Here is a 25,106-nt window from a genome sequence, read left to right as displayed (position 1 = left end):
AAGGTGGCACAACCAGTTATTGAGTGAATGGGGGCAATTACTTTTTTCACACAGAGGCATTGGGTGTTGTATAACTTTGCTTGTGAAATAAGCATGTCATTGTTGTGTTATTTGTTCACTCAGGCTCCCTATGTATTATATTAGCTTTTGTTTGAAGATATGATAACATTCAGTATAAAAGAATGGTTGTGAAAATTAGAAAAGGGGCAGCTCTGTACACGCTGGTTAATTGTTGCATTATTCAAGAGTGTAATATGTTTTAGAAGAAAAGTTACTGTTATTGTTGAATAGTTTGTGCTTACTGGCTAGTGGCTAATGTGATATTTACGGTTAATTTAATTTGAGGTGCGGATCAAGAATGTTGCGTTGCCTGCCACAACAAAAGGTAAGGCAAGTGTGTAATGTGAATTGATAAGTAGAATTCTCGTTCGCCACCCCGCTCCTCAGACTCTCCTTCATATCTCGTAGTGAGAATAGGGCCTCTCTCTCTGTCCCTCTCTCCATTCTGGAGGTGTTGTCTCTTCACACATTCCCACATGAAAGTCTTGTAAATGGAATTCACACCCGATGTGACCAGTCTGGCGATGCGAGAATGAAACTATATATTAGCTCTCAGAGTTTATACTAAGTTGTGTCCCAAATGGCACCATATTCCCTACAAAGTGCACTACTTTTAACTCCTGGCTCATAGGGGCTCTGGTCAAAAATAGTGCACTATGTTGGGAACATGGTGTCATTTGGCATTGGGGACACCATAATGGCACACTGCTCTAGTTGAAGAGACTTCAGATAACCCAAGTACAACCAGTTGACAACTTCGAAGAGTGAAAAGACTCCATATTTCTGTTGATTTAGACGGACTTACTATATGTTGCATTACAGTGAATCTTCATTCTAGTGTCCATCCATCAACTACAACCACACAATAAGACCTTGTAAAGATTTGTAGGTGTATTTGTGATGCCCCAGCAGTGAAATGTACAGTACACTGTCTGGACCCCCCCCCCCCCCGACTGCCTTGACAAATGACACCCAACACATTTGTCATGACATGAACAAGACACAAGCAAAGCTGTGCGACAAGAAAAAAACAAGTCACCAAACCGAGTTACACTCCCCTGTTTTTTGACAAGCAATTTCAGAGCACCAACCAGATGTTCATTGGAATCCCTTTGCTGAAGCAAAACCTATTTGCCAAGGCTGCTGGCACTGCCAATGTGGGTATTACAGTACCCAGAGCTGGCCTTAATGAACGCTCACATGCCCAGACATGTGGAGCAGAGCGGAGAGTAGGGCTGTGTCTCAAACAACGCCCTATTCCCTACGTAGTGCACGACATTTGAGTCTCTTCGTTGAGCTGTACCATATGGCTCCGTTCACCAAAAATAGCTTTTCGTGTGACTACCATATAGCTTTTTTCAAAAGATAGATAGATAGGCAGTGTAGTTCCCCTGGATTGAGAGTTATAGGTGCAGTTAAGGGTTTTAAGTGCCTTGCTTAAGGGTACAATGGCAGGAGACTGGATCTTTTACCACTTCAGGCAGTAGCTTGGTAGCCAGGTCATGGATTGCCTTTCCCAGGATACACAGAGAGGACAGGATGAAGACCACCCCCAGGATCACGCAGGCTCTGTAGAGAGAGAGGGGTGAGAGGGAGGAGGGCGTTTGGGGGGAAGCGAGAGAGAGGAAGGGAGCAGGGAGAGAGAGTGAGAGAGGTAGACAGAGGGGAAATGGAAGGAAAGAGAGTGAGAGAAAGCAGTGATTAATAATATTGTGCTTTGATAATAATTTGTGTGAGGGATCATATATTGTATTTTAAAAACATTCACAAATCATCGGCCACCGGGAGACCTTTCCATGACAAAGTAGACCTACAGCAACTACCCATCATATAAGCTTAACCTCACTTAACACAATTGCAAATCTTCCCCATTATTTCCACAGCTTGTGGAAGAGAAAAAGCATCCGTTAAAATAAACAACCATTTTGCTTTTCTCCGTGGCTGATTCAGAGAGTTGAACACAGTCTCCACGGATCAATTTGAGAAGATATTTTCTTTAAACACAGTTTTATCCAATTAGGTAAGCCTGGCTGGGAGAAGCCCCAAAAATCGGTCAACTGTGTCATCTGGGGTGGTCAGGCATGGTAGGGTTAGCTGTCTGTCTGCTCTCTCTCTCCGCTACTTAATCTACCAGTCTAGCGCAGACTTAGTTGCAATACACACACCATACATATTATCACAAAGAACCCATGAAAAGGGCAAAAACAAGACAAAGTGTCAAAAGTAGACAGTGTATTATAGATATAACATACATGACGTTCAGACAAAAACATAATGGATGGAAACATGTGTGTTGGTCTGTGTGCGTGTGTGTGTGTTGATGCTCACAGCTGGCTCCCACTCAGCAGCACCCAGTCCCCTGGGTCCAAATCGGAAGGTAGCTAGGCAACACAAAGTAGAGCGAGAGGAGAGAAGCCATGTAGGAATGATTTCAGTGGTGCAGCGGGGGAGAGCGAGAGAGACCCAGAGCTCTGTGTGTGAGAGACCTCCTGGGGCTGTGTAAAGCTCAACAACAGAGACTCTCCCTCACAACGGACTTGATCTTCATTGGGCTATAATCCCGCTGCTTAGAAAAGTCCCTTTTTTGGGGGGACTTATCAACTCAAGGCAATTGGCATCAAGCACATTTGCAAGTTTGATTTTCCTCAAACATCGCAAGACAGTCAATTTAGTTTTGACATCAAAGTCGCAAGATATAAGGTCTTGATCGGATTTAGCAGAACTGTGGTTGACCAGGCTGAGGACGTGCACACGCACACACGCAGAGTCATCCAGTGTGCGTCTACCCTTCCTCTCCTGCTCCATGTGTCATGTCAGCTGAAAAATACAACAATATTCCCCCAATTACAGTGGAAGAAAAACTTGCTGTAAAATTCATGCTGCTCGTTCATTCGTCTACAGACCTGGTGATTTAATTGTCCGGTGGCCTAGTGCCTTACAAGGCCTCTCACCTGAGGGATCACACATACACACACACAAACACACACACATTCACCCCCCACAACATATACCTAGGAGAGGCCAATTACTAGCTGCTGGGTAACACAAACCTTCCAATTAGGATTCTGGACCAAAAAGGTGTTCACCGGTACAACTGAAGGCTCATATTAGCCTGGTTAAACCAGATTGAATGCTGCCCTCACAATGGTAAAATCAGCATTCAAGCTCGTTTATCCAGGCTAATATGAGCCTATAGGCTTCTACAGTAAACCAGAGGCTGTCAATCTGCTGCTGTAATGCCGGTTAGCCTGGTTAAACCAGAATGAATGCTAAACTCACCACTGTTTCATCATTAAAGCAGCATTCAATCTGGTTTAACCAGGCTATAGGCTTATACACCAGAGTCTCCATGGCGATCTGCATTCACAAAAGCATCCCCTGAGACTGCAGCGGATGGTGCCTGGCAATTTCACACATGAAAATGCGAGTAAGGGCGATGAGAGACAATGCTGGGGTTCTAATACTGCACACTACAGTCCCAAAGAATGAAATGCATTGTAATGACTGCAGCGATTGTGCTTAAGAGAGCTTAGAGTGTGCTGAAGAGACAACATAGTGCTAGAATACAGTATCATTTCTAGGCTTTATATAGTTTTGCTGGTCATCAAAAACAACAAATATGATAAATATGGAGGTGATACATCTACTCACATGTACTCCCTGTGTGCAGAGTGAACGGCGGCGGCGTTACTATAGCGCCACACCACGATGATGGAGGACAGCACGTCCAGGGCGGCATCAAACTGCAGAGGGTAAACAACAACAACATCAACGACAACGCTAACCAGCTATTCAACAGAAACCCATGAGGGATGGGGGGGTTCACTTAAATGATTGTACCCTTCAGTTATCCTCATCCCAATAACTCAAAGTCAATGCCAATATAGCCTAAATTACAAGCTTAGACTCCGAAGGTTAGCAGGACTCGATATGGCCAGGCCCTTGTGGAACCAATGTGTGTTTTTGAGATCGACTACATTGCAGTTGGTCTGCGCAGAATAATTTGTCTACAAATCACCTTGCATCCCAAATAACTAGCTAGAGCTACTACTCTTCACGTGATCAAGATCAGTGATCCTGGGGGCCTCCCGGGTGGCGCAGTGCCACCAGAGACTCTGGGTTCGCGCCCAGGCTCTGTCGTAACCGGCCGCGACCGGGAGGTCCGTGGGGTGATGCACAATTGGCCAAGCTTCGTCCGGGTTAGGGAGGGTTTGGCCGGTAGGGATATCCTTGTCTCATCACACACCAGCGACTCCTGTGGCGGGCCGGGTGCAGTGCGCGCTAACCAAGGTCGCCAGGTGCACGGTGTTTCCTCCAACACATTGGTGCGGCTGGCTTCCGGGTTGGATGGGCACTGTGTTAAGAAGCAGTGCGGCTTGGCTGGGTTGTGTATCGGAGGACGCATGACTTTCAACCTTCGTCTCACCCGAGCCCGTACGGGAGTTGTTGCGATGAGACAAGATAGTAGCTACTAAAAACAATTGGATACCACGAAATTGGGGAGAAAAATGGGAAAAATATTCAACAAAAAAAAACACACAAAACGATCAGTGATCCTGTGCCTCGCCTTGCTCAAACTGACCCCTCAAACACACTGACTGTAACGTGTTAGTAATGACATCTGCCCTTTAGCACTCAGTAGTAGATTCATTCAAATACATTTTAAAAGTACCTACAGCGAATCCGAAAGCCGAGGCACTGTGTCTCATGAAGGAAACCGCTGGGGGGGAGGGGGGGGAACAAGAGAAACACAGGTTTTACTATACATGAAGAACATTCATTCATGAAATGCATTTCTATCAGTGATACTGTTGTGAATGACTTGAGAATAACCGTTGCTTACCAAACACTGGCAGCCGGTTAGCTCGAAACCAGCCTACCGGTAGTCCCTGGAGTCAAATAGTATTTATTTTCTTTTAACTAATTTAGCTGTGCTTGATTGAACTTGCCTGGGACTGGGACCATGGGGCCAATAGAACAGTCCCAAAAGTGCAAACAGAGCCCACCCGGCAGTCCAAAATAACAGACAGGCTCAATTAAATGCTCCACATATTTAAACCCAGGCCGTACATAGCGCAACTACAACACTGTTCTACTCAGCAGGTGTAGTAGTAAGATAATAACGTAGTGTTATCACTCAGCCTCCACACCATTGTAAGGTTCACAGCGTTAAAATCCCTAGTTTGCCCTCGAAAGCAATGGGGCCGCTGCTTCTAATTGCCGAGCAGTGAGCAGGACTGAGTACCCCACCAATGTGTACATACAGCTGTTTGTAACGCAGATTGTTCCTGAGGCTACATTACAACCCCCCCCCCCTACCCCAGAGTTGAACTCCAGAGTGATTACCATATTCAGGAAATGAGAAATCATGGAATTCAAAACACATCCAACCCCAACCCAGAGAGATTACCCAGCACTGAAGACTACGCAATGTTCATACTAACGCAGCCCAGGCTAATGACTAGTGGCTTTGGGTTCCAAAATAATGGCATCCTATTCCCTATTTAATGCGCTACTTTTGACCAGGGCCCATAGGGCGCAATATAGGGAATAATATAGGGAATTGGCTGTCATCCGGATTGTAGCCTGCCTAGGCTTCCTATTCAGACTGTTTTGAGTAAAAGAGACCCGATCCAACGATCCTAGATCATAAACTCCTAATCTTCCAATCTCGCACGTCAAACACGTCTCCAAACTCAACCATCAAGTTTGCCGACGGGGGGAAAAAGCGATAGGCCTGATTACCGACAACGACGAGACAGCCTAGAGGGAGGAGGTGACGGACCTGGCGGAGTGGTGCCAGGGAAATACATCTGTCCCTCAACGTCAACAAAACCAAGGAGCTGACCGTGGACTTCAGGAGACAGCATTGATACTTTGTCTCAATGACACAGTTAGCTTCCCACCTTATTCCTTTCTGTTAGCATGTGCATGTAGTAAGTACACCATCATGCTTTCGGAAAATGTGTCTTTTCAGATTCCACAATAATTCTTTAGTCGTGGTCACTACATCACATCTTCATCTTTGTAAGTCACCTTGATTTTGCACCTGTGTGTTTTATCAGTTTCTTTGTGGAAATATCTCTCTCTATCATATATATATATATATATATATATATATATATATATATATATATATATATATATATATTCAGGACTCTGACATTGCTTGTTCTTATATTTCTTAATTTACATTTTTGGCATTTGTGTGTATTGTTCTGTATGGTTAGGTATTACTGCACTGTGGCGCTCGAAATACGCTGCACCTGCGCTAACATCTGCATATTTTAAATATGCGTACGCGACCAATAAAATGTTATTTTATTTGATCTCATGGTGGACACTCTAACCACAAGGCCACTGAGTGGCCAACTGCGACGTGCAGTGAATATATTCAGTAATATATGTCCCTTGTAGCCCCGGTCTCCCCACTGAGTGGCCAACTGCGACTTGCAGTGAATATATTCAGTAATATATGTCCCTTGTAGCCCCGGTCTCCCCTAATCTGCATAGGATGCACTCATACAGTAAATGCACTGCTACTCACAAAAATGTTTTAGAGATGTCAAGTCGCAGTCAAAGAACCAATAATACTGCCAGCCTCTTGCTGTTTTCCTGTGTTTGGTCCAAACTGCGTTCTCACCTGCAGCGAAATGCACCAATGGAAACAGACCGAGGGTCACACGTTTTGAGCGAAAGATGTGCGTTGTTTGGTGCTCTCCCAAGTACAGATAGTGTTCACACCAGTCCAAACAAACTGACCTAAGGGGGTAAAACGCAACAGAGTTCGGAAAAACTGCTCCAAACCAATTTAATGTGAAAGCCCCTGGGTGTACTCTGATTTGGCTTTTCCACTACAGTACTATGTTATTTAAGAGTCCAATAATGAAAAGGCTTTTATTATTCTGGGTCATGTTCATTATGCACCAAACAGAAGAAAATAGACTGAAACAGGGAGGGACTACCTGGACTTGTCCAATAAGAAACTATCATTTTCGTTTTTTCATTTAAAAATGATTTTTTGCTTGCGTGCCCTAATGAACAAGACCCAGGTTTTCTCTTTCTGCAGTACTCCTGGGGTGTAAAGCCCCCACCCATGTATCCTTCTAAACACAGTGACACACAGTGGGTGACAGACAGATCGTTATGGGTCATCCCAGTCCATATGTCACATGTCAAACCTCCCCACCCTCCACTCATCGTCACGGTGACAGAGGCTGGCACATCACCCTGACAGAACACCAGCCACACCGAGAACAGAAGGACTACACCTGAAATGACACCTTTTCCCCTATATAGTGCACTACTTCTGAACAGGATATATAAGGATATATAAGTAATATGGTGCCATTTCAGACACAGCTAGGGTCTCTGTGTGGCAGGACAGATCTGGTCCGTGACCAGTCGTTTACAATGAAGGCAGGAGAGATCAATTCTCCTCACTTTGTCAAGCCAGATCAAGTGTCTAAAAGAGAAAGCGTTTGAGAGGAGGGCTTAAACCACACAGTAAAGGCATCCATCTTAGGGTTGTCACATTACCCGTAGGTATCATGGTGTAACCGGTGTCACACTGCTTGAGTAACAGTACCACTTCCTTCCTCAAGAGCCCACACTGATGTTCAGTGTTTGATCCTCTGGGTGTTTCTCAATATGCATAGGACCGTGCTCCACACTCTCACGCTTCCGAGTTCCTTCTCCAAGGTCATTCTCTTGAGTACAATCTAGTGAGGATGAGAGTTTGGAGAATGCATGAAAATGTACATAAAGAAAATGCAACGCTCATAATTATCAGTTACATGTGATTTGTATTAATCTAGCTGGCCAACTAGTTGTACATGTTAAAAAAAACGAATTAAAACAAATGTTGTTATGAAAGGTAAATGGCCAGCGTTAGCTACAAATTCTGTGTGGGTCGCTAGCTAGCTACACATTTTTCATCAGCCTAGGTACAGAGGTGATTCTATGTAGTTAAATAGACCAAAGTTAACATATTATGGTTAGTTAGGCGTCACATGCGATGTGAGCGGGCAACTTTTCATTCCAATTTCCGAGCTCTCTCACTTCAACTCAAAACCAGCCGCCATTGACTTCAGGACATTTTGCGTAGTTTTTTTATGCGGTTGCATCATACTACGTCAACAATACTGGGAATATTTCAGTTGAAGCTTGCATCGATGCATACTTCGAAATATGTACAAATTAAGTACACAGAATTGCCCTACGTGTTCCATTTCAAATACTTTCATTACGACTCATACTTCGGCCGTTCCGTGGTCCAGTTTGCTTGCTCTGAGCATATTAAGAAACACCTCTTGTTTCACAAACACACGTAACTTCCTTATTGACACACCATAACCAGCTGAACCACGGGAAAGCGAGCAATTCAATGGCTCAGGCAGCGGTATATGAGGTTGAGGAGTTAGTTTAACCAATTCATCTTGTTTTCAATGAGGGAAAAAAATGTAAGAGCACTCCATTTCACGCCAAACCCACTGGCAGTTAAACCCAAACCCACTGCTAGGTAAAGCCCCGCCTTATCTCAGCTCGCTGTTCACCATAGCAGCACCCACCCATAGCACGCGCTCCAGCAGGTATATCTCACTGGTCTTCCCCAAAGCCAATTCTTCCTTTGGCCGTCTTACCTTCCAGTTCTCTGCTGCCAATGACTGGAATGAACTGCAAAAATCACTGAAGCTGGAGACTCATATCTCCCTAATCTTGTTCTCATATCTCCCTCATCACCTATACATAGCCCATCTGTAAATAACCCATCCAACTACCTCATCCCCATTCTGTATTTATTTATTTATTTATCTTGCTTCTTTGCACCCCAGTATCTCTACTGCACATTCATCTTCTGCACATCTATCATTCCAGTGTTTAATTGCTATATTGTAATTACTTGGCCACCATGGCCTATTTATTGCTATTTACTGTGTTTGTTTATTCCGTGTGTAACTCTGTGTTGTTGTATGTGTCGAACTGCTTTGCTTTATCTTGGCCAGGTCGCACTTGTAAATTAGAACTTGTTCTCAACTAGTTTACCTGGTTAAATAAAGGTTACATTAATTCATTCATTCATTATTGAGGAAAACAGTCCTATTGTTGGAAACAAACAGCCTTATAATATCACATTTCTTTACTTTCCAAGCTATTGCACACATCTTGTGACATCAACACTAATCTCTCTCTGTCTGACTCTCTTCCTCAATCTCTCTCTGCCTCTATCTACTCTGTTCACCCAGAGTGACAGAGACAGCAGGGCAGATGGGAGATGTCACTCTCTCTGTCTCTCGGGAGACCTAAGTCAGTCCCTTTCCACAACATAGATGACAGATGTCATTGGTTCCTCACAGCCACTCCAGATGACTTCGTTTCTGTGTCAATTCTCTCAGTCAGATCCTCTGTCTGCACTGACACTGACAATTACAATGATCAAATCCTTTGTAGCATATTCTTGGGTTCGGGATCACAGATCTGACAAAAATATGATATGCAAGTGTTATGATATACCCATGTGACATGGGTTTATTATGTCAAATAATAAAATGTCCAAGAGAACGCCACCTCACAGACACAGGAAATATGTCCGGAGTGGAGAGAGTTTTAAAAACAGCTCTGCCTAGGTATGGAAAGGAACCTTTGATGTTCAAAGATCCTATATGGGACAGTGGACAGTGTCAGAAGATATGCTGAACAGAGAAGCTACCCAGACAGACTGTTGTTGCAGTAGCAGTGCGTGGGTCAAATCACTGGGGAAGCCAAGCATGAAGAAAGCAATATTACAACCTGTGTGTTTTGATCAATGCCTTGTTTGCTCTATAACCTGTTAGTTCATATGCCTTGCCACTGTGATATATACTGTAGGCCTAAGGCAGAGACAATAAGAAAACAGACTGGCAGAATAAATTCAACCACAACTTGGTTTCATCACAAAACCAGAGAGCAACATCTGTCCACAAAGCATATTGCATGTAACAAACAGTTTCATATCCTACAGCATGGTCAATCAAGTTAATGTTTCCTGAATTTTCAGACTACTAAACAACTATTGATTTAGACCACGGAGAGTTGCCGCAAGTCGCTAAGAAAACAGTGGCTGCCTCCACTATTCCAGCAGCATTTCAACATCAACATCCTTAAATAACCTATGCTTAGTCTAATACGGTGACAATTAAAAGGTACCAAAATAATTTGTCCAATCAAAGTAAGCTAACTATGATGTGGCTGTCCATGGTACTGTGTGTGTGTGTGTGTGTGTGTGTAAGTAGAATAAACATGTTGACTCACCCTACTTGTAGAGAAAAAACAATGTGCCATCCTCCTCTTTTTCATGTTGCCGAAATGCTACTCACTTTTAGTTTTCCTTTCATGGGCAACGATGAGCCAGCTAGTTAACATTAGCCTACTACATTTAGCTACAGATTGAACTTCCATCCTCTCAGGCCAGGGGCACAATGTATGAATTAATGGTTGGATCAGAATCATCATTATAATCATTGTCCAGTATGGAGAATTAAGTAACCCACAAGTCCAAATCCCAATCTCCATCCATGGCTAATTTAGGAAAGGGACAATTTTAGCTCGCTGGCTAGCTAGCCACCGGAGAACAACACAATAAGATGCAACAATTCAATTTGTTTCTGTCAATGAAGTTTGGTTTTATTTTGATGTGATTGGTGTGAAGCCAAATCCAAACTGGCTTCCCTTGACACGTATTTTTTGTTTGCGCCAGGAGGACATTCACAGTTAAGCTCACTCACTTTAGCTCAACGCTGACTGGCAATGATTTTATTGAAAAAAATGATCAAGGGAGGCCAAATGGTGGCTGGCTTTCCTTGCATTCAATGCTACGGGCGGCAACAATGTCACACTCGTTTGGACCAGACAGCATCAGATAGATGGCCTACACATTAGAGAGACAGAGGGGCGCTGTTTTGCTCGCTTGGATGCTTTCTCCGGTGAGATACATTCAGCCTCTCAATTTAAGGAAATTTATGAAAAACAGAGACAGAATATTAATTATTTATGTTTAGTTTTTGTTTTTTTATTGATACATTTTGGAGGGAAGCCTGGCTTCGCTTGCCATCAATGAATACACGCCACTGTGTTGGGGCCAATACCATTGCGTTTACCCCAATAGCATTAAGCTTAACCTATGTACAGCAGTGTCAGTGTGCCAGCTGCATCTCTATCAGTGGTGGAGCAATTGAGAGCAGGTTAATCAGTTGAAATGCAGTTTACTACACTCTTTACTATCAGAGGTAATATAACCGCAGATCTGTTTTCCCCGTAATATTCCATAGTGTACTATAATATTACAATTTTATTTGTATATTTGTTTACTGGTGTGGTTTAATGCTTGCTTGGTCAGCATGATTCTAAAACTGCGCTGGTGAACTATGTGAAATTGTATTGTGATTTACAGAAATACAGCACATTATACGTGGTTTAATAATGAGTGCGTGTGTTTTTGCGTGTGTGCGTGCTGTGCATAGAGATAACTGGGACAAGCGCAGACATTCCACAGGCCCTTACCTAGCCTACACAGAGATGTGTAAAACAATGTTTTCAAAGCCTTGCTTCAAATCTGGAGTGTCTGCATACCACCTGCATACCACCTCCAACAACCTGCCCAGGTATGAGAATATACTGCGTTTTATGTCATTTGACACAAAGCACAATGAACCACACAACCTCCACCTCCCAAAAGTAAAAACTCAACCCATCTTGCACTCCAATCATCACTCAGTCAACTCCATGCCCCCACACCCGCTACTCTGAGCCTCCCTCCCAATCTCCTTTCATCCCTTCCTCCCTCTGCCTGCTCCTGCTGTTCATGTGAGAACAGAGAAGGGAGAACACCTCTCTCTCTCTCTCCTCTCCCCCCCCCCCCTCCTCCTCCCCCTCCCCCTCCCCCTCCTCCCCCCACGGCTCTTATTTTTAGACTGCAGACTCTTTGGGGGTTTGCGCTCCAGCTTATAGAGACGCACAGTTCTGAATGCATGAATATGTGTTGCATCTCTCCCTCTCTCGTTTAGATTGTTCCTTTTTGGTTTGTTTTTCTCCGTGCATGTGGCCTTGAAGTTCTTATGTAGCATCTCAATTGCATCTTAATTGTGTGCGTGGTTGTCTCTGTGGGTGTGGGTGTGCGTGCATGCATGCATAACTGCATGTGCGTGCGTCTGTGCATATCTCTGTGTGTGGCTTTCTCTGTCTCTCTCCAGGGTGCACAGAGCGATGTGATCTGTACTCAGGGTCTGCCTCGGGGCTGTGTGCCCTGGCATCCATCGCTCAGCCACCACCTAGACCGGTAGGGCACTCCCACTCAAAATACAGCGAACAGACATCATGGTGACATGTGGTATTTCACTAAGCCCTGTGTTGGGTAATGTGATGTCGAGTGTGTTGTGAAATTGACATTCAGGTCACCCAAAAAAGCAGTCAAAGGGGGAAAAAAGGTATTTGTGAAGCAAACCAAGGAAAAGCTATTGAAATTCGAAAGTTATTATTTAGTGAAATCCAACAAGCACATTTTCAAAAAGTGGACACACACAAACATGGCAACTGTAGAACCTGATTATGCCATGACATCCAAAGAATGAGGAGGCAGGAAGGAAGAGAGAAACAGCAGATTCACCTGGAACAGGAGTGGAGACATCAACCTTGTCAACAACAGTCATCAGTCAGAGTTGACACACACACATTAGAGAGGGAGCGAGAGAGAGCGAGAGAGAGAGAGAGGCCTCCATACATCGACTGGCCTCAAATGGATGCGAATGAATATGCCATTTAAGAGCCGACAACCTGCCACTGAGTGCTTGTTAATTGTATCCTGAGGAAGATGTGAAGTATCTGGGACATTTTTGTCCCTAGTTCCTACATCACAGCCAGGCTGGTGCATGTTTTCACATGTGCACGTCTTCCTCCCTTCCCTTTTCCCCTAAAAACCTGTCAGAGATGACAAACAGCTTAGAAAACGCAATTTCCGTGGTGTGATTTAATTGTGGTCGAGTATCTTTGAAATCACATAAAGACTCAGCAAGCAGGGGACAATTAAATAACACACACAAGTAAGCTAGCTATGCTTCCCACGTTGATCACCTTGTACAACAAAAGCACACATGCACACGCCTATTGATCTGGGCAGCAAGGAATCTATATGACCCAAGTCAAATGTACTTGTGCAACTACACGCATCACTGAGATTTCGCACCAAAACCAGAGCTGGCTGCAACAGTTTCCCTAACGCTAATGTTTTCCTGTTTGCATACCCCAGTAGCCATCATTCTGGTAGACATCTACCATATAGAGAAAGACCCCAGGTCCCAGATACCCGTAATAGCCAATCAGTCACTTTTCTTGCGCAGAACATACAGTGGAGCAAAAAAGTATTTAGTCAGCCACCAATTGTGCAAGTTCTCCCACTTAAAAAGATGAGGCCTGTAAATTTCATCATAGGTACACTTCAACTATGACAGACAAAATTAGAAAAAAATCCAGAAAATCACATTGTAGGATTTTTTTATGAATTTATTTGCAAATTATGGTGGAAAATAAGTATTTGGTCACCTACAAACAAGCAAGATTTCTGGCTCTCACAGACCTGTAACTTCTTCTTTAAGAGGCTCCTCTGTCCTCCACTCATTACTTGCATTAATGACACCTGTTTGAACTTGTTATCAGTATAAAAAGACACCTGTCCACAACCTCAAACAGTCACACACCAAACTCCACTATGGCCAAGACCAAAGAGCTGTCAAAGGACACCAGAAACAAAATTGTAGACCTGCACCAGGCTGGGAAGACTGAATCTGCAATAGGTAAGCAGCTTGGTTTGAAGAAATCAACTGTGGGAGCAATTATTAGGAAATGGAAGACATACAAGACCACTGATAATCTCCCTCGATCTGGGGCTCCACGCAAGATCTCACCCCGTGGGGTCAAAATGATCACAAGAACGGTGAACAAAAATCCCAGAACCACACGAGGGGACCTAGTGAATGACCTGCAGAGAGCTGGGACCAAAGTAACAAAGCCTACCATCAGTAACACACTACACCACCAGGGACTCAAATCCTGCAGTGCCAGATGTGTCCCCCTGTTTAAGCCAGTACATGTCCAGGCCCATCTGAAGTTTGCTAGAGAGCATTTGGATGATCCAGAAGAAGATTGGGAGAATGTCATATGGTCAGATGAAACCAAAATATAACTTTTTGGTAAAAACTCAACTTGTCGTGTTTGGAGGACAAAGAATGCTGAGTTGCATCCAAAGAACACCATACCTACTGTGAAGTATGGGGGTGGAAACATCATGCTTTGGGGCTGTTTTTCTGCAAAGGGACCAGAACGACTGATCCGTGTAAAGGAAAGAATGAATGGGGCCATGTATCGTGAGATTGAGTGAAAATTTCCTTCCATCAGCAAGGGCATTGAAGATGAAACGTGGCTGGGTCTTTGCCCGGGCAACGAAGGAGTGGCTTCGTAAGAAGCATTTCAAGGTCCTGGAGTGACCTAGCCAGTCTCCAGATCTCAACCCCATAGAAAATCTTTGGGGGGAGTTGAAAGTCTATGTTGCCCAGCAACAGCCCCAACACATCACTGCTCTAGAGGAGATCTGCATGGAGGAATGGGCCAAAATACCAGCAACAGTGTGTGAAAATCTTGTGAAGACTTACAGAAAACGTTTGACCTCTGTCATTGCCAACAAAGGGTATATAACAAAGTATTGGAATAAACTTTTGTTATTGACCAAATACCTATTTCCCACCATAAATCCTACAATGTGATTTTCTGGATCTCATTTTGTCTGTCATAGTTGAAGTGTACCTATGATGAAAATTGCATGCCTCTCTCATCTTAAGTGGGAAAACTTGCACAATTGGTGGCTGACTAAATACTTTTTTGCCCCACTGAACACACTGAAGAAGATGATACGGTACACACCAAAATGTCTGTGTTTTGGATTACACAGAACATTCCATAAAGTGTAGCAGAGCCATTTAATCCCATTTAGTCTCGATGTCAAAAAACTTTAATTGCTTAACCTACACCACTGGTGCGATAACGCAATATAGTCAATCAATATTTGCTTTCATTGAATTCAAAACTGTGAAGGGGTGTGTATATGTGGTTAATGTACAGTACCAGTCAAAAGTTTGGAGAGAATGCCAAGAATGTGCAAAGCTGTCATCAAGGCAAAGGGTGGCTCCTTTGAAGAATCTCAAATATTAAAATATATTTTGATTTGTTTAACACTTTTTTGGTTAATACATGATTCCACATGTGTTAATTCATAGTTTTGGGGTCTTCACTACTATTCTACAATATAGAAAATAGTAAAAATAATGAAAACCCTTGTCACGACTTCCGCCGAATTTGGCTCCCCTGCCTGTTCGGGCAGTGCTCGGCGGTCGTCGTCACTGCCCAACTAGTCGCCACCGATCCCTTTTTCTCTTTGTTTTGTCTTATTAGTTGCACCTGTGTCTAAATGTGTTTTCCTGATGTGCTTCCTTATTTAAGGCTAGTAAACCCGCCCTTGTTTTGTGCGGGATTGTTTTTGTGTTACGTGTTGTTGTCGTTGGGTGTGTTCGTGCTCCGAACCATGTACCCTATGTTTTGGGTTGGTCAGTATTTCTCGCGCCCTGTGTTTTGGGCATTGTATTTTGGTGCCATATTAAAGTGCACTTTACCCTTTGAAACTCTCTGCACCTGATTCTTACCTCACACACCCTGTCCCGCGTGACAACCCTTGAATGAGTAGGTGTATCCAAACGTTTGACAAATACTGTATGTTTGCATCCCAAATGTCACCCTGTTCTGTATATGGGCTCTGGTCAAAGGTATAGGGTACCATTTGGGATTCAACCTATGTACAGTATATTTACAATGCTGGATTGTAAAGCCCCTAAATGTATTGAAGTCATTTATTGCAGGTTCTTGGTTCATGCTATGAACTGAACATCATGTACTAATAAACATTGTTTATTAAGCAGGGAGTGAGAGAGAGAAAGAGTGAGAGATGGTTTTTTAACCTGCCGAGAGACAGAGAGAGAGAGAGAGAGAGTCAGAGAGAGAGAGAGAAAGAAAGAGAGAGACAGGGAGACAGAGAGAGAGAGAGAGAGAGAGAGTCAGACAGAGAGAGAGAGAGAGAGAGAGGATTTTTTTTAACCTGCCGAGAGACAGAGAGAGAGAGAGAAAGAGAGAGCGAGCAAGGGAATGAGAGTGGTGTTAAAAGTAAAGTAACTTCCACCACACACACACTGGCAGAGAAAAAGGAGGAAGGACTGCTGCCCTCATCAGAACAGGAAATGTGCTGCTCATTTAGAAACAGGAAACTCTGCCGTGGAAAACACAATTACAGACCAGATTAATCTAATACTATAACAACAATTGTGTGTCCCCATAATCCCATACCACTGTGGCTAAACCAAGAGCTTGTAGAACTATAATAAATTGAATTCCTATTTCTCATTCCACACTCGCACTGCATGGAGGAGGTGATTGAACACGGGCTTGTTGCCCTCTCTGTTTCTCTCGAGGGGCAGGTTGATTTCAGGGTAATGAGATATCAGTGTGCAAGCAGATCACTTTTTACAATGGCTGTATCTTTCTCCAAATCAGTGGACTTGTGGTTAGATGATCCACCTGAGATTGGAAGGTTGGAGGTTTGATACCCGGACGAGCCATTCCAAAGAATAAAAATGGGACTTGACTTTCTGCTTGGCACAAATATGTCAGTATTATAATGTACTGTTAGCTGTAGAAGTATAGCTCTAGGCAAGACAGGCACACATCCTTTGATCAAGGCTTCAGTCTTCACTATTTATATTCTTCACAGCTTTGGCTAAGTATCAAACCTTATCTGTGTCCTGAATGGCACCTTATTCCATCTTCCCCATATAGTACACTATCTTTGACCAGAGCCATATATGGGCCCTGGTCAAAAGTAGTGCACTATATAGGGAAGAGGGGGCATTTGGGACATGGCCCTTGCAACCTTGAGTTTGAAACTCCCCTGAATATTGCTGCTGAATATGGCTCCACTTTGATCTGTTCCCAGATCTGTTTCCAGTCAGCAGAAAAGCAGCAACTTCTTCTCGGCTGCTGAATCCTCACTTTACTCATACAGAGATGAATAGAGCCGCTTGGCCAATAGAAAGTTAGTGTTTTGTATTCATTTTTCACTGTTGACTATTCACTATTCACTGCTGCGTTTTCACGTATCACTGAAGCCATTTGTATTAGTTGAATATATCACAAATTAAAAGACAAAATAATTTAAAGACATGGAATAAGGTAAAATCATGTCACCAACCTTATGCGGTAAACCTGGACACCTACAGTGAACCTAGTACCTACTGCATCTGGGAAATCCAACTGCAACTAAAACCTAGGGTGACAATATAGCATGACTCTAAAATCAGCCATGGCGGATCGTCGACCCCAAAAAAAGTGCAAATGACAAAAAAAAACTTGACAGACTTATAAGGGGTTGAGGGGTTGAGGTTCATACACTGGCCGAAATGAAATCTAATTCCATACTGATTCCACCCTGCAACCCCAAAAGCACAACATAAGTCATCTTATCCACATGGGTCCCATCCTGAAGAAGTCTTGTGGAACTATATCACACAAAAAACGAGCTTGTGAGAGCTATAGAAGTTACTGTAATCTAATACAATACAGAGAAATCTGAGCTTTTCAATAACTATTCCAACATGCTTTGTTTGTTTGCTTTATTGTCAATATGTCCACCTCACAGATGATGTGCAGTTGAAGTCGGAGGTTTACATACACCTTAGCCAACTACATTTAAACTCAGTTTTTCACAATTTAATCCTACTAAAAATTCCCTGTTTTAGGTCAGTTAGGATCACCACTTTATTTTAAGAATATGAAATGTCAGAATAATAGTAGAGAGAATGATTTATTTCAGCTTTTATTCATTTCATTACATTCCCAGTGGGTCAGAAGTTTGCATACACTCAAATAGTATTTGGTAGTTTTTCCTTTAAATTGTTTAACTTGGGTCAAACATTTCAGGTAGCCTTCCTCAAGCTTCCCACAATACGTTGGGTGAATTCTGGTCCATTCCTCCTGACAGAGCTGATGTAACTAAGTCAGGTCTGTAGGCCTCCTTACTCGCACACGCTTTTTCAGTTCTGCCCACAAATGTCTATAGGATTGAGGTCAGGGCTTCGTGATGGCCACTCCAATACCTTGACTTTGTTGTCCTTAAGCCTTTTTGCCACAACTTTGGAAGTATGCTTGGGGTCATTGTCTATTTGGAAGAACCATTTGCGACCAAGCTTTAACTTCCTGACTGATGTCTTGAGATGTTGCTTCAATATATCCGCATAATTTCCACCTCATGATGCCATCTTTTTTGTGAAGTGCACCAGTCCCTCCTGCAGAAAAGCACCCCTACAACATGATGCTACTACCCCGTGCTTCACGGTTGGGATGGTATTCTTCGGCTTGCGAGCCTCCCCCTTTTTCCTCCAAACATAACGATGGTCATTATGGCCAAACAGTTATATTTTTGTTTCATCAGACCAGAGGATATTTCTCCAAAAACTACGATCTTTGTCCCAATGTGCAGTTGCAAACCATAGTCTTGCTTTTTTATAGCAGTTTTGGAGCAGCAGCTTCTTCCTTGCTGAGCGGCCTTTCAGGTTATGTTGATATAGGACTTGTTTTACTGTGGATATAAATATTTTTGTACCTGTTTAATCCAGCATCTTCACAAGGTTCCTTGCTGTTGTTCTGGGATTGATTAGCACTTTTCGGACCAAGTACGTTCAGCTCTAGGAGACAGAACGTATCTCCTTCCTGAGCGTGGGCTACGTGGGTCAATGGTGTTTATACTTGCGTACTTTTGTTTGTACAAATGAACGTGGTACATTCAGGCGTTTGGAAATTGCTCCAAAGGATGAACCAGACTTCCACTTCACAATAACAGCACTTACAGTTGACCGGGGCAGATCTAACAGGGCACAAATTTGACCAACTGACTTGTTGGAAAGGTGGCATCCTATGACGGTGTCATGTTGAAAGTCACTGAGCTCTTCATAAGCCCCATTCTACTGCCAATGTTTGTCTATGGAGATTTAATGGCTGTGTGCTCGATTTTATACACCTGTCAGCAACTAGTGTGGCTGAAATAGTCAAATACACTAATTTGATGGGGTGCCCACATACTTTTGGCCATGTGTATGTTTAGTAAACATGTGCAGTATGGAATGTGTACTGTATGTTATGTGTTAGAGTAGATGCACCCATGTGGCGTGCTATCTATAGTCATAAGATTTGCAAAAAAAGATTTGCAAAATTGACAAGTTCATCAGTCTATTGGAAACTGTCGCATTTAAGAAATCACCACCAGGAAGACATTGCCTCAAAGCCTGGTCACAGATCTGTTTGTGCTGTCTTATCAACTCACCAGAGTTGGCAAGGCAGCAGAAACAGATCTGGGACCAGGTATATTCCCTCATCCCTCAGAGAGAACAAGAGAACGAAGAAATGTATACTCACTGAAAGCTGCTACTGCCAGGATCAGCGTCACAAAGATGGAAACCCAGGAGACCCACAATGCTTTCTTGCGGTAGCTTTGAGCTTCGTGGGGCTTCAGCCTCATGCTGCTCTCCAGTAAGCCTGTCAAAAGCAACCCGGTATTAAGTAAGGGTGAGATTCTTGATGCTTTTATCAATCACATCATAATTGTTTGTCCATTGCCTACAATAGATTTAAGATTATCTACATGCTATGAAGCTTCCTGGTTTCTGTAACAAAGAAAAATGAAGCAATACACACATTTGAAGGATCCTTGTATTGTAGACTACTGAAAACCCAGAGGTGTGAGGACTGGCACAGGTGTGATAATAGTGTAGGGTTACACAGTAAACTACTGTCTCACAATAGTGATAATGATGAGGCACTGTGAGCCATTAAGAAATTGAATCTTCTAGACATGAAATCAAGTTGGTCAAGAGCTGAGTCCTACCGACTGCAACCTCAAGAGCCTGGGATGTATTCACTACATCTTGCAACAAGAAACCATTTTACAGTTTAAGAACCAATTGGAAGCAAACAGAAAAAGACGGCATAAACGGGGAGGGACCTACCTAAATTTGTCCAATAGAAACCCTCTTTTTCGTTACAAAACTTTTTCAGTTTGGAGTAAAAGGTTTCTGTTGCGAAATGTTTTGAAACAGACTAAACATTTTGCAACAGAATCAGCATAATAAATACACACATAGTCCTCTAAAATGTGTTTTGAATATGGTGAGTTGCATATAAGAGCTAGAGGGCGTGGACATTCTTTTTATTTTAGAGTCGGCTGAACAGAGTACCAGCATGTAGGTTATACTATAATGGTCATTGATACAATTATCTCAGAGATGTATTCCTTCGATGTGTAGGATCGGTGATGGAGATAGTGCCCTGATATTATCAAGCGGTTTGTCTGTCAGTGTAAAACTTAACAAATATGTTATGGCTGCCTTACTATACCCCCTCCAAGTGAAGTCTAAACCATAAATATTCCAGGTCTCTAGTCTGCTTAAAGAGACTACTTATAACGTATAATCAAAATTCTGGAAACGTGCTGGGAGTAGCCCATAAGCGTTCAGAGTAACGTTCAGAGTAACTGACAGTTTAGTTTGTTGAGATATTTCTGCTAAAAGAAAAAATACGAAACGTACATAGAATGTTGGCTTACTTTGTACTATCGACAGACTATTATATTGTGTTAGTGGACTGCAATAATTTCTAGTGCACAAAGCATTTATTTAAAAAAACTTCCCTGAAAATGATTCATAATATGGCGATATTATCCAATGAAGGCGCACATATGTCACAATTCAGACGCACTCTAGGCTAAAGTAGCCTCGTCTACCTTTAAATAGCAGGCGTATTCTATGTTTGTTTGATTTCTCATAGTTATCGGCCTACCTTGCCCCTCCACACTATCGCTAATCTTCATCTCCTGGTCCATCTTGAATTTAGGTTCCCCCTGATTTGCTCTTTTGGGTGGCTGTTGATCTGTCGGGTCGAACTGGCCGTTCACAGTCGACGGATCAACAATAGTTGGATCCGGGATGGTGCTCACCGGGTCTGAGGCTGTAGAGTCCGTCATTGCTCTAAATTGCGGTTCCAATTAGGCAACTCCAAAAGTCTCACACCAACGCGCGAAGTTCCGTCCTCAAGCGTTGAGTTGTGGCCGGCGGAGTGGGCTTCTGTAGATCTGAGCGCAATATCGAGCGCATCAATACCGTGCCCCCATGCCAGTCATGAATTCGAAGTCGAGTGCGAAGACAGCAGCAAGAGGACTCTAATTACGAATCTAGTTTATTTAACGAGGCCTCTGGGTTGTGTGGAATCCGTACCCATGTCCATGTCAAGTCTGCTTATCAGTGAACACTGTAGACTGAAGACATGTTTGCCACGCTACAACAGTTCCCGGTTCGAGTCCAACGCGCGTAATGAACAACATCTGTCCCAGGTGATTCTCGAGACAGCATCGAATTTTACTGGCGCACAGTAGGCGATTCCAAATAGTCTCAGAAGAATATTAAAGGAAAACAAACACATTCAATGAGAAATATATGTGCTTTGTGGCTTGTAACTATTTTATCAATGCCATGGACAAACATATTTTTATATTTCTAAATATTGATTTAGTGGCCTACATCAGTCTATGGAGTGTTCCTGCACATGAACTAATGTAGACAAACATAGTATGTATATTATTATGCCTGGACAGTGTGGGGCATTGGACTGTAAATCACTCTCAGGTAAACAGCTTCTTGCTAACATAAATATCCTATTTGTAAAGTGATTTTTCACATTCCAAGTGACAAGAGGAATGCCATTCAATAATAGTGCACTAAAGTGGCAATGGATGAAGTAGCCCATAGAATAGCTCAGACCACTGTCCTTAAACTATTGGCCTATATCTAGCTATCTACTTTTCCCACTATAATAGACTGTAACGCTATGGCTTGAATGCTGGAATGTTATGTCGTTTTGCTCAAAGATCAAGACTAAAAACTGCACGCTTGACTCTCTTTGATTGCTGACCTATATACAGTGCATTCGGAAAGTATTCAGACCCCTTCACTTTTTCTGCATTTTGTAACATTACAGCCTTATTCTAAAATTGATTCAATTGTTTTTTTCCCCGCCTCATCAATCTACACACAATACCCCATAACAATAAAGTATAAACTGAAATATCACATTTACATAAGTATTCAGACCCTTTACTCAGTACTTTGTTGAGTAAACTTAGGCAGCGATTACAGCCTCGAGTTTGGCACACCTGTATTTGGGGAGTTTCTCCCATTCTTCTCTGCAGATCCTCTCAAGCTCTGTTAGGTTGGATGGGGAGCATCACTGCACAGCTATTTTCAGGTCTCTCCAGAGATGTTTGATCCGGTTTAAGTCCAGGATCTGGCTGGGCCACTCAAGGACATTCAGAGACTTGTCCCAAAGCCACTCCTGTGTTGTCTTGACTGTGTGCTTAGGGTCGTTATCCTGTTGGAAGGTGAACCTTCACCCGAGACTGAGGTCTTGAGTGCTCTGGAGTAGGTTTTCATCAAGGATCTCTCTGTACTTTGCTTTGTTCATCTTTCCCTCGATCTTGACCAGGTTCCCAGTCCCTGCTGCTGAAAAACATCCCCACAATAGGATGCTGCCAACACCATGCTTCACCGTAGGGATGGTGCCAGGTTTCCTCCAGACGTGACGCTTGGCATTCAGGCCAAGCAGGTGGACCACAGATGGACTCCAATCAATTTGTAGAAACATCTCAAGGATGATACATGGAAACAGGATGCATCTGAGCTCAATTTCAAGTTTCATAGCAAAAGGTCTGAATACTTATGTAAATAAGGTATTTCTGTTTTTTATTTGTAATAAATGTGCAAAATTAAAAAAACAACAACTGTTTTTGCTTTGTCATTATGTGGTATTGATGAGGAATTTACTTGATTTGATCCATTTTAGAATAAGGCTGTAACGTAACAAAATGTGGAAAAAGCCAAGGGGCCTGAAAACCTCCCCGAATGCACCGTAAGTCAGTGGCACAGACCATGCAGACGGAAAGGTTACTTACTGTAAGGTACAGCCTGCCCCTATGTGGAATATTGCAACTATTACAGCACAAGGTGAATTCTTTGGGGAGAAATAAAGTGCTTTCATTTGTACTGTATTATTTTCCATATATTGCCCTAATCTTTCACTTTTGCTACGATTATAAACATACCGTAGACAATATAACTGAGAGAAAAGAAAATACCCTCTAGTGTTCAAGCAGGCCCGATAGCATTGAAGCGACACAACACGACCTATGACCCTGCATCATCATTCCCCTTGCTCTGTGGATATGCTGTCTCACCCCAGGAAGTGTAAAAGCGTCCTTATTGAACATTGTTTTTTTCAAAGCAAATTGATGTTGTGATCATGTTCATAGCACACAGTGTTCTATACTGAAAGGTTTTTACTATATGTGGGTATATGTATTGTCAGTGTCTAGGAACAGAAGGAATAACTGTTATAACTTGTCTGTAGTTCGTCTCTCTTTCGCAGGTTTGTCCACAATTAACAAAATATTCACAACTGGTTGTCACAAGTCATGTTGGCTTACAGTCGAATCGAAAGAAACGCACACAAAATCAAATTACTGACATTAGATTTACGCTGAAATTGGGGAATAACGGCTCACAATGAAATTACAAGTTATATCTTTATAAATGAATGACTTATTTATTTATTAAAGAGAAAGTGAACATGAATAGGCAAAGCAGTGCACACATATGACGATTAAAGCTGTAAATAAGGTTGTATTGAATCGATATTCCATTTGTGAGACATACATACAGTATCATGTGTAATACGTATCATGTGTTGCGGTATCCATGGGTTCATCTGACTCTGGGTAAGTAGAAAAAAGGGCTTGATTGCCAAAATATTGCACTATCCCTTTAATGTGAGATTGTTAGGCCTACTGTATGCTGCTAGGCTAGACTTGGCAGTCACACTTTATTTGCATAGATTGAAAATCATTTTAAATGTTTGAAAAGCTTGCAGCAAGCAATACCATTCACCTGAATCACACTTTGTTATTATACATATGAAAAATACTGCAAAGCTCCAAGATAAAACATATAGTACAATCATTCCCACAGACATAATTTTTTACCCCGCACTAACCTCTGGAAGAAGAATGCTTCTTTGTTGGTTGTCAGATCTTTCTTGTAGCCTGCCCTGAAGTGGTTGATCCGCGTGTCACAGTTCAGCAGCTGCTTGGGCTTCTAGCTTGGGCTGGGCGGTATACCATATTTTATGATATACCGGTATTTATGCAGGGACTGGTTTGGGTTTTTACTTGACCTTCTATACCGGTATTCGAATGTTTTGGTTTGTTAAATGTGATACGCCATGTGTAATGTACATCTTTATAGTTTACTTTGCTACTTGAGTCATCTCTCTCCGTTCCATTCTGTGCAAAAGAGCAAGAGGGTAAGTAATAAAAGGGGGATGAGGTAGTTGGGTGTGCTATTTACAGATCGGCTATGTACAGGTACAGTGATCGGTAGGCTGCTTTGACAGCTGATGCTTAAAGTTTTAGGGAGATATACGTCTCCAGCTTCAGAGATTTTTGCAATTCGCTCCAGTCATTGGCAGCAGAGAACTGGAAGGAAAGGCAGCCAAAGGAAGTGTTGGCTTTGGGGATGGCCAGTGGAATATACCTGCTGGAGCGTGTGCTATAGTTGGGTGTTGCTATGGTGACCAGTGAGCTGAGATAAGGTGGGGCTTTTCATAGCAAAGATGTATAGATGACACTGAGCCAGTGGGTTTTGCGATGGATATGTAGTGAGGGCCAGCCAACAAGAGCATACAGGTCGCAGTGGTGGGTAGTATATGGGGCTTTGGTGATAAAACGGATGGAACTGTGATATACTACTTCCAGTTTGCTGAGTAGAGTGTTGGGGCTATTTTGTAAATTACATCGCCGAAGTCAAGGATCGGTAGGATGGTCA

At 42.8% G+C, this 25,106-nt stretch overlaps 1 protein-coding gene across 2 annotated transcripts in view; it reads right to left on the bottom strand.

Annotated features, from left to right (window-relative positions):
* LOC135542475 (transmembrane protein 163a) overlaps positions 1–21,553 on the bottom strand; it is a 44,886-nt gene extending 23,333 nt beyond the window's left edge. The window contains exons 1-5 of one of the 2 annotated variants that reach the window (XM_064969433.1): positions 21,016–21,553; positions 19,597–19,716; positions 4,737–4,780; positions 3,712–3,803; positions 1,533–1,629 (exon numbers count right to left, since the gene is read on the bottom strand). In XM_064969433.1, the coding sequence (XP_064825505.1) occupies positions 1,533–1,629; positions 3,712–3,803; positions 4,737–4,780; positions 19,597–19,716; positions 21,016–21,199 (537 nt within the window). In that variant the 5' untranslated portion in view covers positions 21,200–21,553. The remainder of the gene's footprint in view (positions 1–1,532; positions 1,630–3,711; positions 3,804–4,736; positions 4,781–19,596; positions 19,717–21,015) is intronic. The other variant, XM_064969435.1, reaches the window with a different exon arrangement.
* Between the last annotated feature and the right edge of the window lie 3,553 nt (positions 21,554–25,106).

The sequence above is a fragment of the Oncorhynchus masou genome, chromosome 6 (genome assembly GCF_036934945.1).
Source record: "Oncorhynchus masou masou isolate Uvic2021 chromosome 6, UVic_Omas_1.1, whole genome shotgun sequence".
Lineage (NCBI taxonomy): Eukaryota > Metazoa > Chordata > Actinopteri > Salmoniformes > Salmonidae > Oncorhynchus > Oncorhynchus masou.
The sequence above is the reverse complement of the archived record's forward strand: the minus strand, read 5'-3'. Positions and strand labels throughout refer to the sequence as shown.